The sequence below is a fragment of the Gracilinanus agilis genome, chromosome 2 (assembly GCF_016433145.1).
Source record: "Gracilinanus agilis isolate LMUSP501 chromosome 2, AgileGrace, whole genome shotgun sequence".
Taxonomy (NCBI): domain Eukaryota; kingdom Metazoa; phylum Chordata; class Mammalia; order Didelphimorphia; family Didelphidae; genus Gracilinanus; species Gracilinanus agilis.
This window is the reverse complement of record NC_058131.1, coordinates 505,976,282-506,000,022: the sequence shown is the minus strand read 5'-3', so window position 1 is coordinate 506,000,022 and position 23,741 is coordinate 505,976,282. Positions and strand designations below refer to the sequence as shown.

The 23,741-nt window shown below is 39.2% G+C and overlaps 1 protein-coding gene across 1 annotated transcript in view; it reads right to left on the bottom strand.

Moving 5' to 3' along the window:
* ASB2 (ankyrin repeat and SOCS box containing 2) overlaps positions 1 to 23,741 on the bottom strand; it is a 79,969-nt gene that overhangs the window by 10,975 nt on the left and 45,253 nt on the right. The window contains exons 4-7 of the mRNA XM_044662134.1: positions 20,782 to 20,948; positions 18,296 to 18,451; positions 14,060 to 14,305; positions 9,943 to 10,114 (exon numbers count right to left, since the gene is read on the bottom strand). Coding sequence (XP_044518069.1) covers positions 9,943 to 10,114; positions 14,060 to 14,305; positions 18,296 to 18,451; positions 20,782 to 20,948 — 741 coding nt within the window. The remainder of the gene's footprint in view (positions 1 to 9,942; positions 10,115 to 14,059; positions 14,306 to 18,295; positions 18,452 to 20,781; positions 20,949 to 23,741) is intronic.

Here is a 23,741-nt window from a genome sequence, read left to right as displayed (position 1 = left end):
TACAAAGCCAGACATTTTGGAACCCGGAGAATTAGACCACAGAAGAGGAGGATCCAGTGACAGTTGGCAGGAGCAAGGACTTCTGGGATTGAAGAGCCAACTGAAGCAGCTTTGGGGGTTTTTAGCCTTGGTGGGAGGAGATTATTTTTGGCTGTGTGACCCTCAAAGTGAGTTTAGGAGGTTTTCCTCAAACTTACAAAGAAGATTTATTATTTCTCCTGACCCATACTGGTTCCTGAAACTCACTTGAATATTCAACAATAGACTCATCAGTGTTGGGAAGGGAGTCTGGACTTCTGTTGGGGAGCCGAACCCTGGACCCATTTTTGCCTTGGGTTTTGTCCCTCAATATTCCCTCTGAATTTAATAACAAATCTTAGATATAGGAAAACTATTTGGGGATTTGGGTCAGAGAAGCTGTGATAGGGGAACACAGAGTATTTCTGTGGGTGCCTTACACAGTCATGGACTGAGGAGACTTAGGGAATCACCTCTGCACCCTTTTCCCAGTGAACCTCATTTCCAACTCCTTTGCTACCAGTTCCCTAAAATAAATCCTTTAGTTTCTTTTGTCAAAAGTGTATTTCGGGGGCAGCTGGGTAGCTCAGTGGATTGAGAGCCAGGCCTAGAGACAGGAGGTCCTAGGTTCAAATCCGGCCTCAGACACTTCCCAGCTGTGTGACCCTGGGCAAGTCACTTGACCCACCCCCCATTGCCTACCCTTACCACTCTTCCACCTATGAGTCAATACACAGAAGTTAAGGGTTTAAAATTTAAAAAAAAAAGTGTATTTCATTGGTGGGAGGCAGTGTGAAGGGATTTTAAACCTGACCTCCAGCTGGGAAATGGGGAAGCTTCTGTTTGCCCCGGCCAGCACCAACATCTTATCAGGGTGACATTCATTTACCCTTGTAGGGATAATATCCTTACAATATCCACACCCCAGCATAAATAGCAGGGGTACCCTGTTTTCCTCTGGAAACCCCATTTTGTCTCCCAGTAAAGAGGGGTGGCTAAGAGGAAGGCATGGTCCTTATACATCTTCTAGTTCAGGGGTAGGCAACCTTTTTGGCTGTGAGAGCCATAAACACCACATTTTTTAAAATATAATTTCGTGAGAGCCGTACAGTGCTCACAGTGCGCGCTCCTGTAACAGCGCCTGAAAAAAAATGGACTTTATGGCTCCTGCAGAAAGAGCCATACGTTGCGGACCCCTATTCTAGGGAGTTACCAACTACACCCAAACCTCCTAATCACGCCCCCTTCTTACAATCTCAAAGAAATTTTAAAAAGGGGAAAGGCCCTACTTAAACGAAAATATTTATAGCAGCTCCTTTTCGTGGTGGCAAAAAATTGGAAATTGAGAGGATGTTCATCAAATGGGGAATGATTGAACAAATATTGGTACATGTTGGTAATGGAATACCATTGTGCTATGATAAATGATAAGCAAGATGGTTTCAGGAAAAGCTGGAAAGATCTGCAGGAACTGATGCAGAGTGAAATAAGCAGAACTGGGAGAACATTATACACAATAATAACAATGCAGTCTGATGCTCAGCTGTGAAAACGGCTACTCTCAACAACACAATGCTCTGGGGCAATTCTGAAGGACTCAGGACAAAGAATGCTATCTACCTCCAGAGAAAGAACTGTGGGAATCAGATATAGAGCAAAGTATTCTCTCACATCAGTTTATTTATGGTTTTATTTGGGGGTTGGGGTTTTGCATGAGTGTGCTCTTACAACAAAGACCAATATGGAAGTGTACCTCGCATGAGAATACATGTATGGCCCAGACCAAATTGCTTACCATCTCTGGGGGGGGGGGGAGAGGGAGGGAAAGGAGAGAGGGAGATGGTTTGGTTCTTATAATTTTATAAAGCATATGTTGAAAATTATTATTACATGTAACTGGGAAAATAAAATATCTTTGAATTTTTTTTAAAAAGGGAATAATGTCATCTGCTTTACTTAAGTGCTGTTCTGGGGATCGAAGAAGAAAAACCATTTGAAAGCCCTCTGAAAAAACTTTCTGGAAAGTACTATTTTTATCATAGTCAACTGAGGTGACCAGGTGGCCCAGAAGATAAAGTACTAGGCCCATAGTCAAGAAGAAATGAGTTCAAACCCAGTCTTAGATACTTACTAACTGTATGACCCTAAGGATCTGACCTCTGTCTACCTCAGTTTCCTCAACTGTAAAATGAAAATAATAATAGTACTTATCTCTCAGGATTATTGCAATGATCAAATATGATTGTAGAGTACTTAGCACAGTGCCTGACACATAGTAGGTACAATACAAATGCTAGCTATTCTTATTAATTTAATAAACTTATTATGTCCCTAATACCAAACTAGGCACTCTGGAAGAGAAATACAGGGTGAGAAGAACTAAAAAAAGGAAGAAAGTATAGTCTTCATCTCGTAGGAAATTTCCTTTTAGTTGGGAGACATTTTAGCTAGGATTAGAAGTCCATGGGAAGAAATCATAAATGAGTTAAGTGTGTGATACAGAAGAAAGAACACTTTTCTGGAGTCAGAGGACCTCCATTCCAATCCTCCACCCCAAAGTTTAAGACTTGTATGACTCTGGATAAGTCACTCAAACTCTCTGAGTCTCAGATTCCTTATCTAAAAAATGAGATAGAGCAGGGGATGTGCTACACCTTGCTCAATTGATTGTTAAAATGTAAACATTTACACCAAAGAAATCAACACGTATCATAAATCGGGGCTTAATTTATTGTTTTGGTGATTGCCCACAGTTTAGACCAGTGATTCCCAAAGTGGGCGCTACCGCCCTCTGGTGGGTGCTACAGCGATCCAGGAGGACAGTGATGGCCACAGGTGTATTTATCTTTCCTATTAATTGCTATTAAAATTTAAAAAAAAATTAATTTCCAGGGGGCTAAGTAATATTTTTTCTGGAAAGGGGTCAGTAGGCCAAAAAAGTTTGGGAACCACTGGTCTAGACTTAAGAAAATGCTAATAATGTAGATTAAACTTAAAAGTACATTTTTTTTCCCAGAGAACTGGTTGTTAAGTCTTTTCCCAGAATTCTACTGCCTCTGAAGTACTTTATAGCTATATACCTTTGATGGTGATGTTCATTTCAGTTTGTGCACAACTATTTGGAACCCCATTTGGGGTTTTCCTGGCAAAAATAATTAATATAAATTGTTAGCATCAACTTCAGGCAAGCAAACTAAAACACAGAGATTAGTTCTATTGTATTTATCTGATTTTATAACCCATCAAAGCTAAGTAAACTGGACTTGCTGATTTTTAAGGACTTTTCACATTCCAACATTCTATGTTCTAAACATTTTTTTTAATGCTCATTCACTGACCTTGGACACTTCCTAGCTGTGTGACCTTTGGTAAGTCACTTCCATTGCCTAGCCCTTACTGTTCTGCCTTGAAACCAATACGCAGTATTGATTTGAAGATGGAAGATAAGGGTTTAGAAAAAACACTAAATCATAATCCTATAGCATCTAAGAGGTACAGATTTCTTTCCTAAAAACTTTGTGAGGTTTTGTTATTGCTGTTGTACAGTCATTCCAGTTATGTCAAACTCTGCATGACCCCATTTGGCGTTTTCTTGGCAGAGACATTGGAGTGATTTGCCATTTCCTTTTCTAGCTCATTTTACAAATAAGGAAACTGAGGCAAATAGAATTAAGTAACTTGCCCAGGATTAGACAACTAGTAAGTGTCTGAAACCAGATTTGGACTCAGAAAGATGAGTCTTCCCAGCTCCAAGCTCAGTGCTTGATTCACTGTGCCACCGAGCTGCCCCCATCTAGTCCAAATCATTCATATTTACAGATGAGGAAATGAAAGCCCAGAAGATTAGATGACTTGCACATGGTCACACAAGTAGAAAGGCAGGATCTGAACCGAAGTCCTCTGACTTCACAGTCCTGAAATTTTTCCACTGTATCATGCTGCCTCTCTAGTTGAAATGTAATCACGATGAGTTTACCCAGAGCCTCATTGGTGAAGCCGTGGCACCTGTGCACTGCCAGCACTCAGGGTGCTGCTCTGTTCCCCTTCTTCCCAGTGCTAGAGGACATTTTCTGCATGCTTCAATCCTCTATCCAGCCACTCAAAGCAAGCATTTTCTCCCTCAACTTTCTCTGGTGATCCAGGGGCTCACAGACAGCTTGACTATGCCCCCTGGGCACTCAAACTGGGAAAAGGTTCTCCAGCCCTGATCTAGAGGAATAGCTCACAAAAGACCTTTCCTTGGCCATAGCCAAGATATCTTACTCAGAATTGCCCCACAATGGGATGGGTTTGTCTTAGTAGGTAATGAGTTTTCCATCACTGTAAGTGTTTAAGCAGAAGTCCTATTATTATGTCAAGAATGATATAGAGAAGGTGGTGGCATGGGGTGGGCTGTTGTTGCTATTGTTCAGTCATGTCAGACACATCCAACTCTACATGACTTCATCTGTGATTTTCTTGGCAAACACATTGGAATAGTTTGCCATTTCCTTCATTTTCCAAATGAGGAAACTGAGGCAAATAAGTGAAATGACTTGTCCAGGGTCTTACAGCTAGTGAGTGTCTGAAACCAGATTTGAACTCAGGAAGATAAACCTTCCTGCCTCTAGGGTCAAGGCTCTATCCACTATGCTACCTAGCTGCCCTGACTTACACTGATAGAGTTCTGCCTTGACCAATGGAATGATAAGGCTGCTCCCTGTATTTATATACTTCACTGTAAAATATGGTTCTCTGGATGGGGAAGAGGGAGAGAGAAGGGAAGGAATATACTAAAAATAAAGGTGATTTAAAGGCAAGATAATCAAACCAATTTTAAAATTTATTTCTTAAAATTATAAATTATAAGAATTAATTTATAATATTATTATAAGATTACATTTTCTAATTCTAGATTCTCTGCCCTCAGCCAACAGACTAGGGCCAATTGAGGAATCCAGATTGAGTGGCAAACCCTAATCTTCCCTGGTGAAACCTTTTCATGCATTTCTCTAGAGGGCAAGGACAGCTCATGGACCAGATACCATGTGAGCAATTTCCCAGCTTACCCAAGTCCTAGCAAACTGAATTTTCTCTGGCCCCCTTGAAATCTGACACCACTAAGTCTCACACTATGACACCAGCAGAAAGTATTATTATTGGGATCTCAGGCTGTTGTTTCACAAATCAATCCTTAAAACCTACAAAGGAAATTTACACACCCAGGGGGGACTCATTGCCTTATAATTTCTGTTTGTGCAAGCTCAGGAGGTTTGATCTGGACTCACTAAGGTGGTGGCCAAAGGAGGAAGGTCTGGGTGCTGTGGGCCTTGGCCCTTAGCCATCCCTAACAAAGGCTTTGTCATAGCCATAACATTCCCCAAGCACCTACTGCTCAGGGCCAGAGGGCTTTCTCTGCATCCCAGGATCAGAGAGAGAGCCGGAAGGCACCTTGGAGACCATCAGCTCCAGCTCCCTCATTTTGTAGAGGAGGAATCTGAGGCCAAGAAAGCAAAATGACTTGTCCAGGTGGGAATATAAGCCAAGCATTACCTGACTTGAAGACCTGTCCACAACTTCTGGGATTCAGAGGACTATTCAAGAGGCTGACAGTCTACTCCTGGTTATGTCACGTATGACCATGGATAAGTCAGTTCTTTCTTTCTGAACCTTAGTTTCTTCATTTGTAAAATATGGGAGATTAGTCTTCTAAAGTCCTTCCTAATGCTCAGACTTTTTATATACTATACTAAGTGCAGACAGGAAAGTGCAGTAGATAGAGTAAAGGGTCTGAAAGTCAGGAAGATCAGAGTTCATGCATGGTGGGGCAGGTAGGAGGTATAGTGGATAGAGTAAAGGGTCTGAAGTCAGGAAGATCACAGTTCAAATCTAGTCTCTGACACTTATTAGGTATGTGATTCTTGATGAGTCACTTAATCCTGTTTGCCTCAGTTTCCTCATCTGTAAAATGAGCTGGAGAAGAAATGGCAAACTACTCTAGTATCTGCCAAGAAAACTCCAAAGAGGGGTCACAAAGAGTCAAACACAACTGAAATGACTGAACATCAACAAAAAGGATGTAGTACAAGCATTATTCTCTTGCCTAAGAAAAGGAAACACTCTATTAGTCTCCTTTCTCATCTTGGGAAAGAGGGAGGGCATTTTGCTAGGGTGCTCAGAGCCTTAAATGGGAGAATGACATTGAATATCCCCTGCAAACCTTCACCAATTTTCCCCTCTAGGGAAAATAAAACAAAAATAGTTTCCCATTAGAAGTTTATCTGTGTACATAAAATAATTAGTCCCCAAGGATTTTCCCAAGTAAATATTGCATGGCCTTCTCTTAACCTCTAGAGATATGAGTGGGGAGGCCATATGGTTTCCCTCTCCTTTTTTCTAGGCCTCCATTCACTGACAGTAAGTAATGTTTTCATCTTTGATTTGCATGTATGGAAGGACCTCACTGTGGAACAAGAGATGAAGGAAGCTTTGTATAAATTAAATTTTTATAAAATGATTCGTATTGCAGGCACACTAGAGGAGCTCCATGGAGGTATAAAGAAACCGTGTGGGAAAGCTTGGAAAAGAAAGAATCACCCTAGTGAGTCTTCTGTGTGAATATGGATTTCCATAAATCAATCTTCTTAAAGTAAGAAACACTTGTAGATGGAAATCAGGAAAACAACCATAGAATGTTAGAATTGGAAGAGACCTAGAACAAGGGAAGGAGGAACACTTATTTATTAAGCACCTACCAAATGTCAAACAATGTGCTAAAAGCTTTATAAACATCTCATTTGGTCTTTGCTTGGACCAGAATCTTTTTTTGGGGGTGGAGGGGGTGCACAGTGCAGCAGGAATTAGGTGGCACAATAGATAGAGCACCAGACTTGAAGTCAAGAAGACATATCTTTCTGAGTTCAAGTCTAGCCTCAGACACTTATTGGCTGTCTGATCCTGGGCATGTCATTTAATTCTGTTTGCTTCAGTTTCCTTATTTGTAAAATGAGCTAGAGAAGGAAATGGAAAATTATTCCAATGACTCCACCAAGAAAATCCCAACAAAGAATCAGATACAACTGAAAAGACTGAACAACAAAACCAGAATTTTAGTCAGAGAACAGGGAATGTAAGGACTGGAAGGGCCTTAGAACATAGAATATAGACAGTAGAATGTCAGATCTGAGAAGAACCTTCAAGATTATTTAGTCCTTGACTTGTGATTGGTGGATACATTTTAGGGGGTCCATGAATTTGGATTATTTTTTTAATTGCACCTTCATTTTCACTAACATCTAGTTAAAATTAAGCATTTCTTTCAATTATTTAAAGACATTCTGAGCAAAGATCCACCAGTTTCACTAACAAAAAAACAGTAAAGAACTTTAATCAAATCTATTTCCCCCTTTTTACAATTGGAGAAACTAAGGTTTAAAGAAGGGAAAGGATTTACCTATTGGAATATAAAGATGATGTCAAAGGCATTAGGAATTTTTAAGCAGAGGGCTTCTCTGTCATCATTATATACAGATCTAATTCTCAGTGGAAAATAGTGTGGCCTTGTGGATACCTTACAATCAGGAAGATGAGTTTGAGTTTTACCTCCAACACAAATTTACTATGTGATGACCATGGATGAATCCTTTAGTCTCTCACATTTGAGGGCAACTAAGACTTATAAGACTATAAGTTGTTGAAATGATGTTGTCTTTCAGTCATCTTAACTCTTCGTTGGGATTTTCCTGACAAAGATACTGGGGTGGTTTGCCATTTCCTTCTCCAGCTCATCTTACAGATGAGGAAACTGAGGCAAACAGGGTGATGTTATTTGCCCAGGGTCATACAGCTGGTAAGTGTCTGAGGCTGGATTTGTACTCAAATCTTCCTGACTCCAAGCTGATCATGCTGTTCCACCCACAGAGATGCCTTCTCTCTCTTAACCCTTTCCTTTTTTCCTGTCTATAGTTTGTTTGTGTGTGTGTATATATGTATGTACATATATATTATATTTTTGCTTTTTATTTCCCCATAAAATAGATATTTCCCCATATATTTTCCTATAAAATAAATATTCCCCCCCCCAAAATAAATATTTTACTTATTTAGAATGTGTGCTTCTTGAAGTCAGGGACTATCTTTTGTCTCTTCTTGAATCCCCACTGGTTAGCACAGTGGTTGGCAATTAGTAAGCTCATAGTAAAAACTATTTTAAACCCTTACCTTTTGTCTTAGAATTGATATCAAGAATCAGTTCTATGGCAGAAGGTTAGTAAAGGCTAGACAATTAGAATTAAGTGACTTGCCCAAGGTCACACAACTAGGAAGTATCTGAAGCCAGATTTGAACATAGGACTTCCTTATCTCCATACCTGACTGTCCATCCACTGAGCCACCTTGTTGGCCCTTAGTAATGTTTATTGACTAACTGAATCCGCCTCAGTAGAGGAAGCTTCATCATCCAGAGAGTCCTTGTACCAGTGAAATCACAGATGCAGCCCCTATCCCACAAACAGAAAACCCATCCTGCTCAGGGGAGGTATAACAAAGTAAATACCACAGAACTCAAAAGAGCATTAGCAATTGTTGTCATTTTGATTAAAGAGCCTTTGCACTTGCACTGAAAATTTCAGAATGTGACATTCCTATAAAATTACACACTGAATTTGCGTGACTCCAGAAGGGTCACCCTAGAGGATATCATTCCAAATTCCAGAGTAGTTAATAATGATTGTCTACTTGGCATAAGGACTGGTCATTTCTAAAAACATGTGGTGCTGGCTGCTCAGAAGATACGGTATGTTAACGCTTCATTTCACACCAGTAAAAAAGTCAGATCTGCACTTGACCTTTGGGCTGTGATAGAAATAGGACCTTGTCATTAATTATATCAATTATAATTATGGAAAGAACTCAGAGCCAAGAATGAGTAGAAGAAGAATATACAAGCCAAGAATGTCAGTAGATTCAAAGGCTCGTGGACTTAGTAGAGTTAGAGCTGGGAGGCCATTGAATCCAACTCTTTCATTTAACAGAGGAGGAAACTGAGGGTCTGGGTGGCTAAGTGACTTGCCCAAGGTCACACAGTTAGTATATATCTGAGGCAGATTCACACCTTAGTCTTTCTGATTTCAAGTCCAATGGTCTGTCCAGACCAATAAAGTGAACTTTACACCACTAAAATGCCCCAGCATGAGTCAAATCTTTCAATATCATATCATGAACACTGTAGGAGATCTTGAAATTTAAAAGAACTCTATGGAAGGCACAGACGTCTCTCCCTATATACAGTTTGGGTATATATCTAATGTGCTTAAAGTAAGGAAGATTTGTAGATGGAAATTAGGAAGCCATAGAACAATACTTGAGTTCACTGTCCACTTTGGAAATTATTTCAAAAATTCCCAAGAGGTATTGTCAAATAACTGGGGTTATGAACTCCTGAGATTTTTCCCCCTTCTTTTAAACCATTATCTTCCATCTTAGAATCAGTACTGTGCATTAGTTCCCAATGCAGAAGAACAATAAGGACTGGATGATTGGGGTTAAGTGACTTGTCCAGAAACACTCAGCTAGAAAGTATCTGAGGTCAGATTTGAACTCAGGACCTCCCATCCATCTCTCAATCTACTGAGCCATCCAGCTGCCCCTTGACTCCTGGGAATCCTAAGGTTTCTCCTGCTCTATCATCTCTGTTCTTCTGAATGATCCTCCTCTTCTTACACACATAGAGCTCTCAGTACTATTTTTGTCCCCTAAGGGTAGGGTTCTCATATATGCACAATTAAGGACAGAAAAGAATCATTAACAATTCCCTTTTATTCTAGGTCCTGAGAGAAGAAGAATTCTATTCCTCTGTCAGCTCAGTGACTTCAGTGGTTCAAGGCAGAGCTGTAGGAAGGGGATTGGGTTGGGGGAGTTGGGGGAGGTAAAGCCTTATCAACTCACTTGTAATTGCCTCGTTTGGAAGCAATATGAAGAGGTAACATCCCGTCCTTGTTGGATTTGTTGGCATCCGCTCCCTGAGACAAGAGGAACTCCACCACATCTTCGTGTTCGTTTTTAGAAGCCTCATAGAGGGCCGAGGCACTATCACTGGCCTGAGTATTAATGTCCGCACCTAGAGAAGAACGAAAGAATTGGTCTAGTGCTCTGAAGACCTTGTCAAAATTATGGCATGGGCAAAAGTCTTTTTTGGGGGGTGCAGTTCATGATCTTTCCCTTTCTTTCAATATCTTTTTCTTCCTTCCAGGTCCCCAAGGTTTCTCTATTCTCCCAAGTCCCTCTCGTCCAAGAGGAAAGTACATCTCATGAATACATGTACATTTTAGTACTAGTAACTTAAGCCACCACATCCTCACTATATTGGGAGTCACCATGGATGTTGGTCTTGGAGCCAGAAAAAAATACACTCAATTTGAACCCACAAAACCAAAGGTCAATCACAGTTCTATTTAGGGTCACCTTCGGTTCCTCACCACCATTCACTTCACAGATGCCATCAATCACCCAATCTTATTGTTTCAAATAATTCCCCTTGACTCAACTGATTACTGTCTTAGTTGAGACTCTCAAATCTTATTCCCTGGACTACTGCAATAACTTTCTAAGTGATTTTCCTGCTTTGAGGCTCCCCTAATTCCAGTCATCACTCAATTGCCAAAGTGATTTTTCTGACCATGTCATTCTTGCCAGACAAGCTGTTCACCTACCCAAGAAAAATATTTTTCTTTAGAAATGAATATAGTGGGGCAGCTGGGTAGCTCAGTGGATTGAGAGCCAGGCCTAGAGATGGGGGGGGGAGTCCTAGGTTCAAAGCTGGCCTCAGACACTTCCCAGCTGTGTGACCCTGGGCAAGTCACTTGACCTCTCTTGCCCACCCTTACCACTCTTCTGCCTTGGAGCCAATACACAGAAGTTAAGGGTTAAAAAAAAAAAAAAGAAATGAATATAGCATATGAAGGTATGAAAAAAACAAAAACAAACTAAAAAAGGAATTCCCCTAGGATCAACGGGACATGTGTCTGGAATATACCTGACTTTTGATATCATCTAACTCACATTTCTGTCCTCCTCAATCCCATCTCCTTAGCTCTAGGGACCTCCTCCCATGCCTCTGACTCCAGCTGGCCAGTACATATTTGTCCTAAACCAGTGAACAAATCTCTCTGCTCTGCTCAGATGTTTGCTAAACCCATCAGATGTTTATCTGAGCATAAAAGCTGCCTGCCAACTCTTGCATTCCCTTGACCCAAATGCCCAGGCCATGTCTGGCAATTTTAAAATGTCATAGCTAGAAATAGTATGGGGATAGCAATGAGCAAAGAAGGCTATTTTACTAAGGAGGAAAGGCATATAATTGATGATTTCTGGAACATTAGACTGAAAAACTGATTTCTGAGAATTCACAAGATTTTGTTTTGCTTTGTTTTTCCACCATTGGAACCTTAGAACCCTGAACTCAAGAATCCATGAAATCTGGGTTCAGATCTCATTTCTACCCCTAACTAGTTATGTGAACTTGAGCAAGTTCTAAACTTAATTTCCTCAACTATAAAGTTTGATTGCTAGTTTCTTTCCTATCTTCCAAGATTATTAGCATCATATACTTAAGAGCAATTAGACCCTAATAGATCCAGGCTACAAGATAGTTTTGATAAGGTATCATCCTTGTTCTTATGAAGATTATAATCTAATAGCATTAAATATCTATTGACTGGGGCAGGTAGGTGATTCAGTGGATAGAGAGACAGGCCTAAGAAGGGAGGCCCTGGGTGCAAATCCAGCCTTAGACACATCCTAACTGTGTGAACCTGGGCAATTCACTTAACCCTAATTGCCTGGTCCTTACTGTTCTTTTGCTTTGGAACTGATACTTAATATTAATTCTAAGATGGAAGGTAAGGGTCTTTTTTAAAAAATAAATTTTTAAAAATGTCTATTGGTCTAACACAATTACATGCATATATGAAATATTTGTGTAATTGGTTTTATACTGATTTCCCTTTCTAATGGAGAAAAATGTTTTGAAGCTTAACCAGAAACTCTAGGAATTATAGTATTAGGAAAACAGCACTTTCTCCCCATTCTGGGAGAGAATGAAAATATCATAAAATTTTTGCCCAAGGCATATCTCCCATCATAACATGAAGTATTTCAACTAAATTGCAACACAAGAGGTTTAGATTTTAAAATGGAATAAAGTGTGATGGCAAGTTTTTTTTTAAATGAAAACTAGCAATGGGGCATTGGTGCTACTAGAGTTTTCCTGCTCACTGTTTTACCTGTGGAAAGTATTGGTGGGGGCAGGCTAGGTAGTATGGTGGATGGAGAGCCAGACTTGGAGTCAGGGGGACCTGGGTTCAGATTTCACCCCAGACACTTTCTAACTATGTGACCCTGGCAAATCACTTTACCCTGTTTACCTAGCCCTTTCCCTCCTCACCTAAAGTTGCTACTAGTACAGAAAGTAAGGATTTTTTAAAAAAATGTATTGGGGAAAAATGGAGACTGGAAAATACGAATAGAATGGATTAACGCTCAATTATCAGCCTTTCTTTGAGAGTTGAGGAAAAGCTTCAAAAGGCTGAATTCCCACCAACCTCCTTCCAGATGACATTGCTAGTAAGTGCTTTGTTTATGATTTTATCATTTATTTTACCAGTTTCTATTTCTTGGTTTTTGTTTCATATTCAAACTAAAATTTATTATATCTTTATTTTAATGTGGGGAGAAACATGATAGAGAAAGCTAGTGGAAATACATAGAATTCAAACAGAACAGAAAAAGTCTGCACCTTGATTCAAAAGAATTAGAGTCATCCTAGCTTGGAGGTTCTGAGATGAAAGTTAAAGAAATCTTATGGGTTTGACAGTAATAATTTTTATAAACCTTCCAAAACATAGAACCAAATTGGATCTAGAATTTTTCTTTCCTTTTTTCCTAGGCTAAAGAACAAGGCAGAACAACAACAAAAAGAGTCATCATTGAACCTGATTCAGATGTGGCTTCAAATGCAGGCAATTCATAAAATCGACTGCCCATCACCACAGGTGAAGTAGGGGTATAAATTAAAGGAAAGTCATATTTTCATTTTTGCTTTCTAGCCTGAACTTCCAAACCTTGCCAAATATCACCACCTGCTGGTTACAAAATCTCTAAAAGATTATTTGTTACTTCAACTCAGCTAAATACAGTCTCAAAGAAGAAGAAACTAGATGTCAATGAAGTTAAGTGAGTTTCCAATAGCTACATAGATATAATGGCTCAAATATGAAAGAACTCGTAAGCATAGGTTCTTATTATTAATAAGATTGTAACAAATATTATATAACTTATGACACCTCCCCTTCAGATCACCTTAACCAAGAAAGTTAGTATGTAAAACATTTCCCAGAAAGAAATGCAAGTGGATTTAAGTGGTGTCACAGAGATAACATTGACCTAGGAATTAGGAGATTTAGTTTTAGTCATGGTTGCTACTAGCTAGACTTTGAGCAAGCTGATTATCTCTGAGTCCCAGTATCCTTATCTGTAAAATGAAGGTTTGCTCAATTCCCTTCTAGCCCTTACATTCTGTATTCTCTGACTCTAAGGGACCCTCCCAAGAAGGAAGAAAACCAACATTAATTAAGCACCTACGATGTGCCAGGCAATCGGCTAAAGTACACCATAGATATCATCTCATTTAATCCTTTCAACAACCCTGGGGAGTAGGTACTACTATTATCCCCATTTTATAGTTAAGGAAACTGATGCAGATAGAGGTTTAGATGAGTTTGGCAAGGTCATAAACTCTAAGGTCAAATTTGAACTCGGATCTTCCTATCTCCAGACCCAGCACCCTATCCACTGTGCCACCTAGTTGCCTTCCAAGTCTCACATTTCAAGACTTAAAGGGCTCATCCAGCTCTAATTTTGTTTCCTGATTCTAAAGATTCCTTCCTTCCATGTATGACATCCTATGACCCTAAGCTTCCTTCTAGTTCTAACTTTCTTTGTTCTCACGTCCCTCTCATTTCAAAAATGCTTTGATTCTCTTATTTAGGGTCATGCTTCCACTCACCATGTTTAGCCAGAAACCTCAGTGCCTCCAGCTGTCCACTCTGGGCAGCCACAAATAAAGGGGTAATGCCGTATGCATTCTTGGATTCCACCTTGGCACCTCCACTCACTAGAATTTCCATGACTTCCAAGTCATTCCGGGCCACAGATTCATGGAGAGCAGTCCAGCCACGGTTGCATCGATGGTTGGTATCAGCATTGTATTGCACCAGCATCCTGACAGCTTCTACATTCTTTCGCTCACAGGCTATACCAGGAAAAATGCAAATCGTTCAGCAGAGTGATGAACATGGAAGGGAGGCTTGTCACCATAAAACAAAGTCTGCTGGGAAAGGGATTAGTCGCCCGAGAAAATGAGTCTCAGAAGGTGGTGCGAGGCATAGAATTTCATAAGAGTCCTTCCAGTGATTTGCAAGATGGCCTCTAATAATCTTAATGTTTATATTTTAATTCTATCTATAATTATAAAGCTTGGGAATCTCTGGCTCCTGGGCTAGACCTAGCCTTGAGATTAATTTCATCTTGTTTACACATTTTCTCAAACTAAAAACATTTATTAAGTACTTAATGTGTGAAGAATATTATTCTATTTACTGCAGGAGAAAGATATCTTGGATAAGACACTGTCCTGCTCTCATGAAGGTTATAATCTAGTATAATTAAGTATTGATGGAGCATCCCTACCCCAACCATTAAGACCACCTGACACAATTATGAGATTAACTAAAATAGAAGCTCTAAAAAGAATCTCATTTAATTCTACTAATGTATTATTACCAATTGCTCCCTTTTATTTGTGGTATTGTAATATAGGATTATTAACATGATTATGTATTCACATGATCAGATTTTATGAGATATTTAATGGGTATATATTGTGCATAAGGAAGCCAAGGTGTTAGGATGAACATTCTCAGAAAGATGAGACCATAGTCCCCAGTTCTGATTAGTTTACAACCTTTTTGGGAGGACAGATATAAATATGTGAAAAGTAAAATGATAATGCAAAAGCTTTTTGTGATACTCAAAAAAGGCTCAAGAGTAATCGTGAAAAGGTGCATGATTATTGAAGTATAATAGAGACAGCAAGTACAAAGAATTCATCGAACTGTGAACTAATCAGCATCACAAACATTCCACCTCTTGACTGTGTATTTTCACTGGCTATCCCCCATGTCCGTAGTCCTCTCTCTCCTCTCTGCCTCTAGGCTTCCTTCAAGACTCAGTTGAAGTCCTGCCTTCTTCAAGAAACCCTTCCCCAAACCCCTTCCCCCTAGAGTCTCTGACAATTATCTCTAATTTATCCTGTATATGCCTTTGTCAACATATAGTTGTTTTTATTTGTCTCTTGTGTTCTCTTGGGAGCCCCCTGAGGACAGGAATTGTTTTGGGGGAATATATTCCTCAAGGATTAATAAGCACTTATTGATTTTGTGGAGGAGTTAGGACTCAAATTGGACTTTGAATGATGGGTAAGTTTTGGAAATGCTTCAAGGAGCCAGGAGACCTGGGTCTAAATCTTGATTTTTATTTAGCTTACTTATTATTATTCATTATATATTTTATTATTATTAACTCATTGACTCACTCTGGGTCATTAGGCAAGGCACTTCCCTTCTAGACCTCAGTTACCTCCTCAAAAAAAATGAGGTTTTACTACATGATGAGTTCTAGTGTCCCTCCACGCTCTGGCATTCTATAATCTGGAGAGGAGGTTTTAGGGGAGGCAATGCTACCAGCATCCCTGATTTTCACCTCCATCCCACCTATATAACCACTTCTTGTTCTTCCCAGAGGCATCTACATAGCACCATGGATAGAATGTTGGGCCTGGAGTCAGAAAGAACTAAGTTCAAATCTGACCTTAGACTCTTATTAGCCATTATCTCATCTGTGTCTTCCTCAATTTCCCTCAACTGTAAAATGGGGATAACACTAGCACCTGCCTCCCAGGGTTCTTGTAAGGATCAAATGAGATCACCTTTGAGAAGCTCTTTGCACAATGTCTGGTACGTAATAGGTGATTGATAAATTCCTGTTTCTTCTCTTCCTCTGAGCATTATCAAATCCTAAATTTAAAGCTGGAAAGGGCCTCAGAAGTCATCCTGCCTCAGCCTCCTTACTTTAAAAAATCAGCAGCTAATTCCAAAAAATCAAGTAATTTTCTCAGGATCTCATGGCTAGTGAGATAAGATTTGAACTCAAGTCTTCCTGATCCCAACTGCAGCATCCTTTACACTACATTATATTGCTTCTGTCATGTTTACTTCTTTCCCTATTTTATCACCCTTTTTAGGTAGCAAATTCCTTAAAGGCAGATCTTATTTTCTTTGAAGCTTCCTGAGTACCTCAAACAGGATGCAGCCACTTAATGAAAGTTCTGTGAATGAATGGATGTATGAAGAAATGAATGCAGAAACTAGCAAATGAACCAGAGACATGCCATATGACAGCATACCTTAATTTCTTTAAGGTGCTTGGCAGATTGTGACCAAAATATTAGTTAGTATACTTGTGAATAAGGAGAAGAGATGTGGGTTGGATTCATAGGTAGGTGCATCAAGTCACTGATCATTTCAACCTGAAGGAAGTTCTTTAGTGGAATGTTGAAGGAATCCATCCATAGCCTTATTCTAGTCAACATTTATATCAATGACTTGTATAAAAGACATAAGCCCAAAGCTTGAAAAATAATAGCATCAGGTGCAGCTGTGTGGATAGAGCATCAGGTCTAGAGTCAGAAAGACCCAGGTTCAAATCTGACTTCTGATGTGTCCTAGCTGTGTGACCCTGGGCAAGTCACTTAACCCTAATTGCCTAGCCCTTAGTGCTCTTTTGTCTTGGAGCTAATACTTAATATCAATGCTAAGACAGAAGGTAAGGATTAAAAAAGAGAAAATAATAGCATCTAACATTATATGATTATGTATACTAATATAGATATTAATTAGCAATTAATATCAACATGATTGGCTATTATCATTAATATTATTCATTGCAATTATTTTAAGAATCATTCTTAATATTAACCAGTGTTAATATCAATGATATTTTGAGATTATTATTAATAATGTCAACATTATTAATGATATTCTTAAATAAAACAGCTTCAAAATACAATATTAAATTAGGATCTCAAAATGCCTTTATAGGATCTCAAAATGGCTGGGATTAATAAAATGAAATTCAATAAGGTTAAAATTAACAACCTGTACTTGTGCTCCAAAAATCCAATGTTAGGATCAGGGACAACTGGCTGAACTCCGAAAAGTCAATAAGTAAAACATATGATTTTGAAGCCAAAAAAGTGAAGTGATTTTAACCTGCATGAACAGATGTGTAGTGTATAGAATAAGGCACATCTGGAAGATTGTGTTCATTTCTAGTTAGTATGAACATCGTCAGGCCGTAACAAGTCCAGAAGAGCATGACCAGGATGCGTAAAAGTCTCAAAAGGATGGTGATTTCCAGAATACTTTAAGGTTTATCAAGCCTTTTGGCTGCCATTTCATTTATTTCTCACAACAAAGTTGTGTTAGATGTTAGAATCAACCCAGTTTTACAGATGAGAAGGCTGAGCCCAAGAAAGATTAAATAACTTACCATGATTAAATAACTTAACCAAGTTATTTAACCAGGTTATTTAAGTTATTAACATAACTTACCAGGATTAAATAACTTACCATGGATCATATGGCTTAAAAAGTAGAAAGTATTTAAGGCTAAATTTGAACTCAAGCCTTCCTAACTCCAACTCTAATTTAGCCATTGGACATTTTAACCTGAAAACTTAGGATAACATGGTAGCTATCAACAGGACCAAAATCAACAAGAAAGGGATTTTATTTGCTCAGTATGGCATCAGAGGGCAGCAGAAGAACCAATGGGGAGAAAATTCCTAGGATGCAAAAATCTGGCTCAAATGATGGTTCCAAAGAAGAAGAGTCCAATCCTACCTAGAGCTGCAGTGTTTTGTGAGAGAGTGAGCTGCCTGTCCTTGGAAGGGTAGCTGCAAAGTCTGGATGACCACTTGGGGGAGATGTTGCAGAAGGGATTCCCAAATCCCTCTATGGAGAAGTGAATTGTACCTAAAGAGTTTCAGGGTGTCTGTAAGCAATGGCAGCCTTATTCTTGGCGGGGAGAGGTTCGAAGGGAGCAAAGCCTATTTGGAAAATGGATTTCTGCGGTATGTGTTGCAACAACATTTTCTTTGCTTTCTAGTGCTTTAAGTACTCACCTTTATAGAGTGGAGTCTCTCGAGACTTGTTAGAAATATCCGGTTCGGCCCCACATTGTAAGAGCGTGAGTAAGCAATCTAAGTTGCCCCTACAGGTGGCTAGGTAAAGGGCTGTCTCTTCCTGAAGGGTGCGTTGATCGATAACGGCAGGGTAGGCTACAGAGGAGATCGTTGGAAAGATCATTATCAATGAACTCACCCTTACACATGCCTAGAGACAGCGCCCCAAAATTCTTAGTGCCCTTGTAAGTTAGTCAAAAAACATGGAGAATTTTGGGGCGCCCCAAAACGAACGTTTGGAAATCAGCCCATCCTAATTACCAATGAAGGGTGTGGAGTTTGAGGAAAGAACATTTAGGAAACAGCATGAAATGAACCAATATTAATCAATTATTATGTATAATATAGTAATATAATTATATCTAATAATAATACATATTGTATAGTCATGTCCAATGTTAATCAATTATTATATATAATAATATAATTATGTATAATAATACATATTGTATAGTAATAACCAGTGTTAATCAATTATTATGTATAATAAAAATACAATAATAATATGTATAACATAAGACTATTTGTCTATTATCTCCCTTTTTATGTTGATAGTATAATGTGGTCTTGTACTAGACCTCATGGGAAGGTAAAGCCATTCACCTGAACTTGACAAATGAGAAAAATCGAAGCTTGGATATTTCATTATAATAACTCACATCGAAGTCGAGAAATGGATAAAGCCCTAGGCCTGGAATCGAGAAGAACTGAGTTCAAACTCAGCCTCAAATATTTATTGACTGTGTGATCCTGGGCAAGTTACTTAACCTGTACTATCTCAGTTTCCTCAACTGTAAAATGGGGATAAAAATAGCACCTACTTCCCAGGGTAGTTTCAAGAATAGATGATGATGATGATGATAATAATAATAATAATAATAAAGCACCTAGCACACTATAGGTGCTTAAAAAGTGCTTGCTTGCTTGCTTCCTTCCTTCCTAAAACAAGGCATGGTGTAACAGTTAGGGAGACCTCTCGAAGTCAGAAAGATTTATGTTTAAGTCCTCTGACTATCAAGGGCAAGTCACTTATTCTATCAGTGATCTAGCCTGTGGTTCCCAAACTTTTTTGGCCTACTACCCCCTTTCCAGAAAAAATATTACTTAGTCCCCTGGAAATTAACTTTTTTTAAAATTTTAATAGCAATTAATAGGAAAGATAAATGCACCTGTGGCCATCACCACTCCCCTGGATCGCTGCAGCACCCACCAGGGGGCCGGTGGTGTCCACTTTGGGAATCACTAATCTAGACAGTTCTTTAAGATGGGCCCTAGAGGAAGTTGGTAAAGTTGGATGAGGAAAAAAATTTACAACTTGTTTTCATTAACCTCTAACCAAAATTGAGCATTTCCTTCAATTAAAAAATAATTTAAGGGGACAGCTAGGTGGCTCAGTGGATTGAGAGCCAAGGCTAGACATAGGAGGTCCTGGGTTCAAATATAACCTCAGATACTTCCCAGCTGTGTGACTCTGGGCAAGTCATTTAACCCCCACTGCCTAGCCCTTACTGCTCTTCTGCCTTGGAACCAATACCCAGTATTGATTCTAAGATGGAAGGTAAGAGTTTTTTAAAATAATGATAATTTCATTTTTTTTAACATACCAGGCCTCCCTATTTCTTTCAGATTGGAAGCACAAGAACTAGTTGCCAGCCAATGCCTCTACTGATTGACATGGGACCTTTGACCTGCTCTATTTCCTGCCTGGGTCAGTTTGCTCTCCTTAGGCAATCTGGTATTCTCACCCTCCCCAGGCTCATTGGATGAATGATGAGCTTAGTTCTGACATCTTATTGGCAAAATTCACTGCACTCAGAATGCTCAAGCTCAAAAGATCTACCAGCCTCAGCTTCCCTAGTGACCAGGATTACAAGTACTGTATTTGGTTTAATTACTTTAAAAAACATTCTGAGAAGGGATCTCTAAACAGTCAAAGAGGTCTATGACCCCCTAGAAAAGTGAAGAACCTTCCCTTGAAGACTATAAATTGCAGAGGAAATGCCAGCCTACATTGGCAGGGTGAGTTCCCTCACATGGGAATTCCATATATGTATTTTATATATTTTATATATGACATGTATTTTATTATAAATGTATATATTTTATATGTAAGCAAATATATAAATAAAATATATAACATCTAAATAAATATATGAGTATATATGTATCTGAACATACATATATACACATACAAATACATACATGTGCATATGTGTAGTGAGAAGGTAATTAATAAATGTTCATTTCCATTTGCTGTACATCAAATGTCTTTATATATACATATATAAGCATAGTAGGATTATTAAATAAGGAGACAGCTTTTTACATGTGTCTTTGAGTATTTTAACTTTTCTTTTTTCTTCTTCTATTTTCTGTCATCTTCCCACATTTTTATTTCTGTGGACTTACCATTTTTTTCAACTCACCTTTCTGCAATATTTTCAGACAACCTAACTGGCCATAATAAGCAGCTTCATGCAGAGGGAGCCATCCATCCTTGTTAGGCTCAGAGAGGTTTTTGCCTGACTGGATCATGGAAGTTAAGGCATTCTCATCACCATCCTTGATGGCCTTCACCACAGGATCGATGACTCTTTAAAAATAAGGAGAGCTAGTTAACATTGACTCTCCTCAATAGTCAGTTAGCAAATGAGCATTTATTAAGACTCTATTATGTTCCAGACGCTGTGTGGGGAATACATAGAAAGGCAAAAACCAGTTCCATTCTCAAGGAGCTTCCAGTCCAATGGAAGACAACATGCAAACAACTATCTAAGAACAAGCTACATATCCTCAAAAAAAATTATCCTAATTAACAAAGAGGCAGCACTAGGATTTTTTTAAACCCTTACTTTCTATCTTATTATCAATATTGTATATTGGTTCTAAGGTAGAAGGGTGGTAAGGGCTAGGCAAAGAGGGTTAAGTGACTTGCCCAGAGTCACACAGTTAGGAAGTATCTGAGGGCAGATTTGAACTGGGACCTCCATCTTAAGACCTGGCTCTTAATCCACTGAGCCACCTATTATTCCCTATGGGTAAGCTCTTTGTAAGAAAGAATGGTTTCTCCAGTAGCAATGTATAGCTATGTGAGGTAGACTATAAAGGAAGCTGAGCACCGCAGAAATGATGATTGTGGTGCTAGAGAAGACTTCTGAGAGTCTCCCTTGGACAGCAAGGAGATCAAATCAGTCTGTACTTAAAGAGATTAATTCAGACTATTCCCTGGAAAAGTCAAATACTGAAGCTAAAGTTGAAATATGTTGGTCACATAATGAGAAGACAGGACTCATGGAAGATTCGAGGTTGGGAAAGACTGAAGGCAAAAGGAAAAGGGGACAGCAGAGGATGAGATGGATGGTGGACCATGGAAGCTACAATCCTGAGCTTGGGCATATTTAAGGAGATAGTGGAAGATAAAAGAGCTGATGTGCTGTGGTCCATGGGGTCATGAAGAGTTGGACATGACTAAGCAACCAAAGATATACCCAATTCTTGCTTCCTCTTTAAGTCTAATAGTCTAATCCTACTATATTATTGATGAAGATGCTGAGGTTCATTTGCCAAACCTCATCCAGCTAGTTAATAGAGGGGTCAAGATTAGAGCTTCTAGTTACTTAATAACAGGGAAAGAAATGGACCTTGGTTCTTCTGAGTCCCAGGGAATTGTTCTCTTAACTATACAAAATTGCTAGTGATTTGCAAAATGTTCATCATCTTTGGAATGAACCCCAGAGTATCTTCTCCAGCGATGTTAGTTATCTGTGTTTATGCCTTATGTTCTTACTAGATTGTGATCTCCATTAGGTCATGGATCATATCAAATGATAAAATTCATCAAACATTTATTGAGGGTCTACTATGTGTCATGGCAGTTAGGTGGCACAATGGATAGAGTGCCAATCAGGATGGTCTAAGTTTAAATTTGAACTCAGACATTTATTAGCTATGTGACCATGGGCAAGTCGCTTTGTCCTGTTTGCCTCAGTTTCCTTATCTGTAAAATGAGCTGGAGAAGAAAATGGCAAATCACTCTAGAATATTTGCCAAGAAAACCCCAAATGGGGTTATAAAGTGTCAGACATAACTGAAATGACTGAACAACAACAACACTATATACTGAGCACTGGGGAAACAGAGGGGAAAAAAAATGGTCCCTGACTTCAAGGAGTTTAGTATTAAAGATGAGCCTAGATGGAGCCTGACCGTGAACAAAATAGCCAAACAGAGGTATTGCTGTTTTATCTTGGAAATAATAGGGAACTACTGACGTTTCTTGAGCATGATTGTGGCATGTGTTTTGGGAATGTCAATTTTATGGATTGGATAGAAGAAAGGCTGGAGGCAGAAAAAACAATTAAGAGGCAATAAACCAAGCAAGAAATAATGAGAGCCTGTAACAGGATGAAGACCATGTGAGTGAATGGCAGGAACAGATAAGAGAAATGTTATCGAAGTAGAATAGACAAGACTTGGCAGCTGGGGTACTTATGAAGGAAAAAGAGAAGAACAAATGGAGAATGACTCTGACACCGCTGCATTATTTCCCCAGTGTCTCTCATACACACAGTCAGAAATAAAAAGAACCTTAGAGGTCAGTTAGTCCAGTTCCCTCGTTTTATAGATAAGGAATCTCACATTGAGAGAGGTTCATTGACTTGGCCAAAGTCACACCCAAGCAAGTGGTAGAGCCGAGACCTTAACTGAATTCTTCTAATTCCAAATCCAGTATTCCTTCACCAGATCACAATGTCTAGCAATTGCACATAGTTGGTACTTAGTAATGAATGAGCAAATTAATTAATAAATGCATCTACATTAAGGTCCTCTTTTTATAGAGGCCAAAAAAAAAAAAAGCCACAATGAGGCCAGAGTCAATAGTAGGGCCAGGATCAAAACGAAGAGTTCTCAGACTTGTGCCCATAAACCCACCTGGGTACTTCCTCCCATTTCAGTCTTCTTTGGCTCGTATTAATAATTTTGCATACATATAAGATGCATATAAAATTAAATGTAGATGAGGCCAGGGGAAACCGTGGCAAGCAAATTAGAAACAACTCCCTCCACCTGCACCAGGACCCTTCATCAGAATATTTCTCAAGTTCAGAAGGACTAAAACCACAACGAACATTTCCCGTCTCCTCTCTTCCCCTCACACTCCTTCCTTTTGGTTAACCTTGCTGAGTGTGCAGCTGAACTCCAGCTGGGTAGAAAGCAGAAATTCTATGTTAAGAAACAGGCCTTTCTCACACACTCCCAGCTCAAGTCAAAAGGAAAAGAAACCTCTTTCCCCAGGGTATCCCGTTTACATGGCCCCTCCTGATCTTCCCCATTCTCCCCTCTTCCTTGAGAATAAAAACCAGAAAGGATGAGAGCAGAGGAAGCT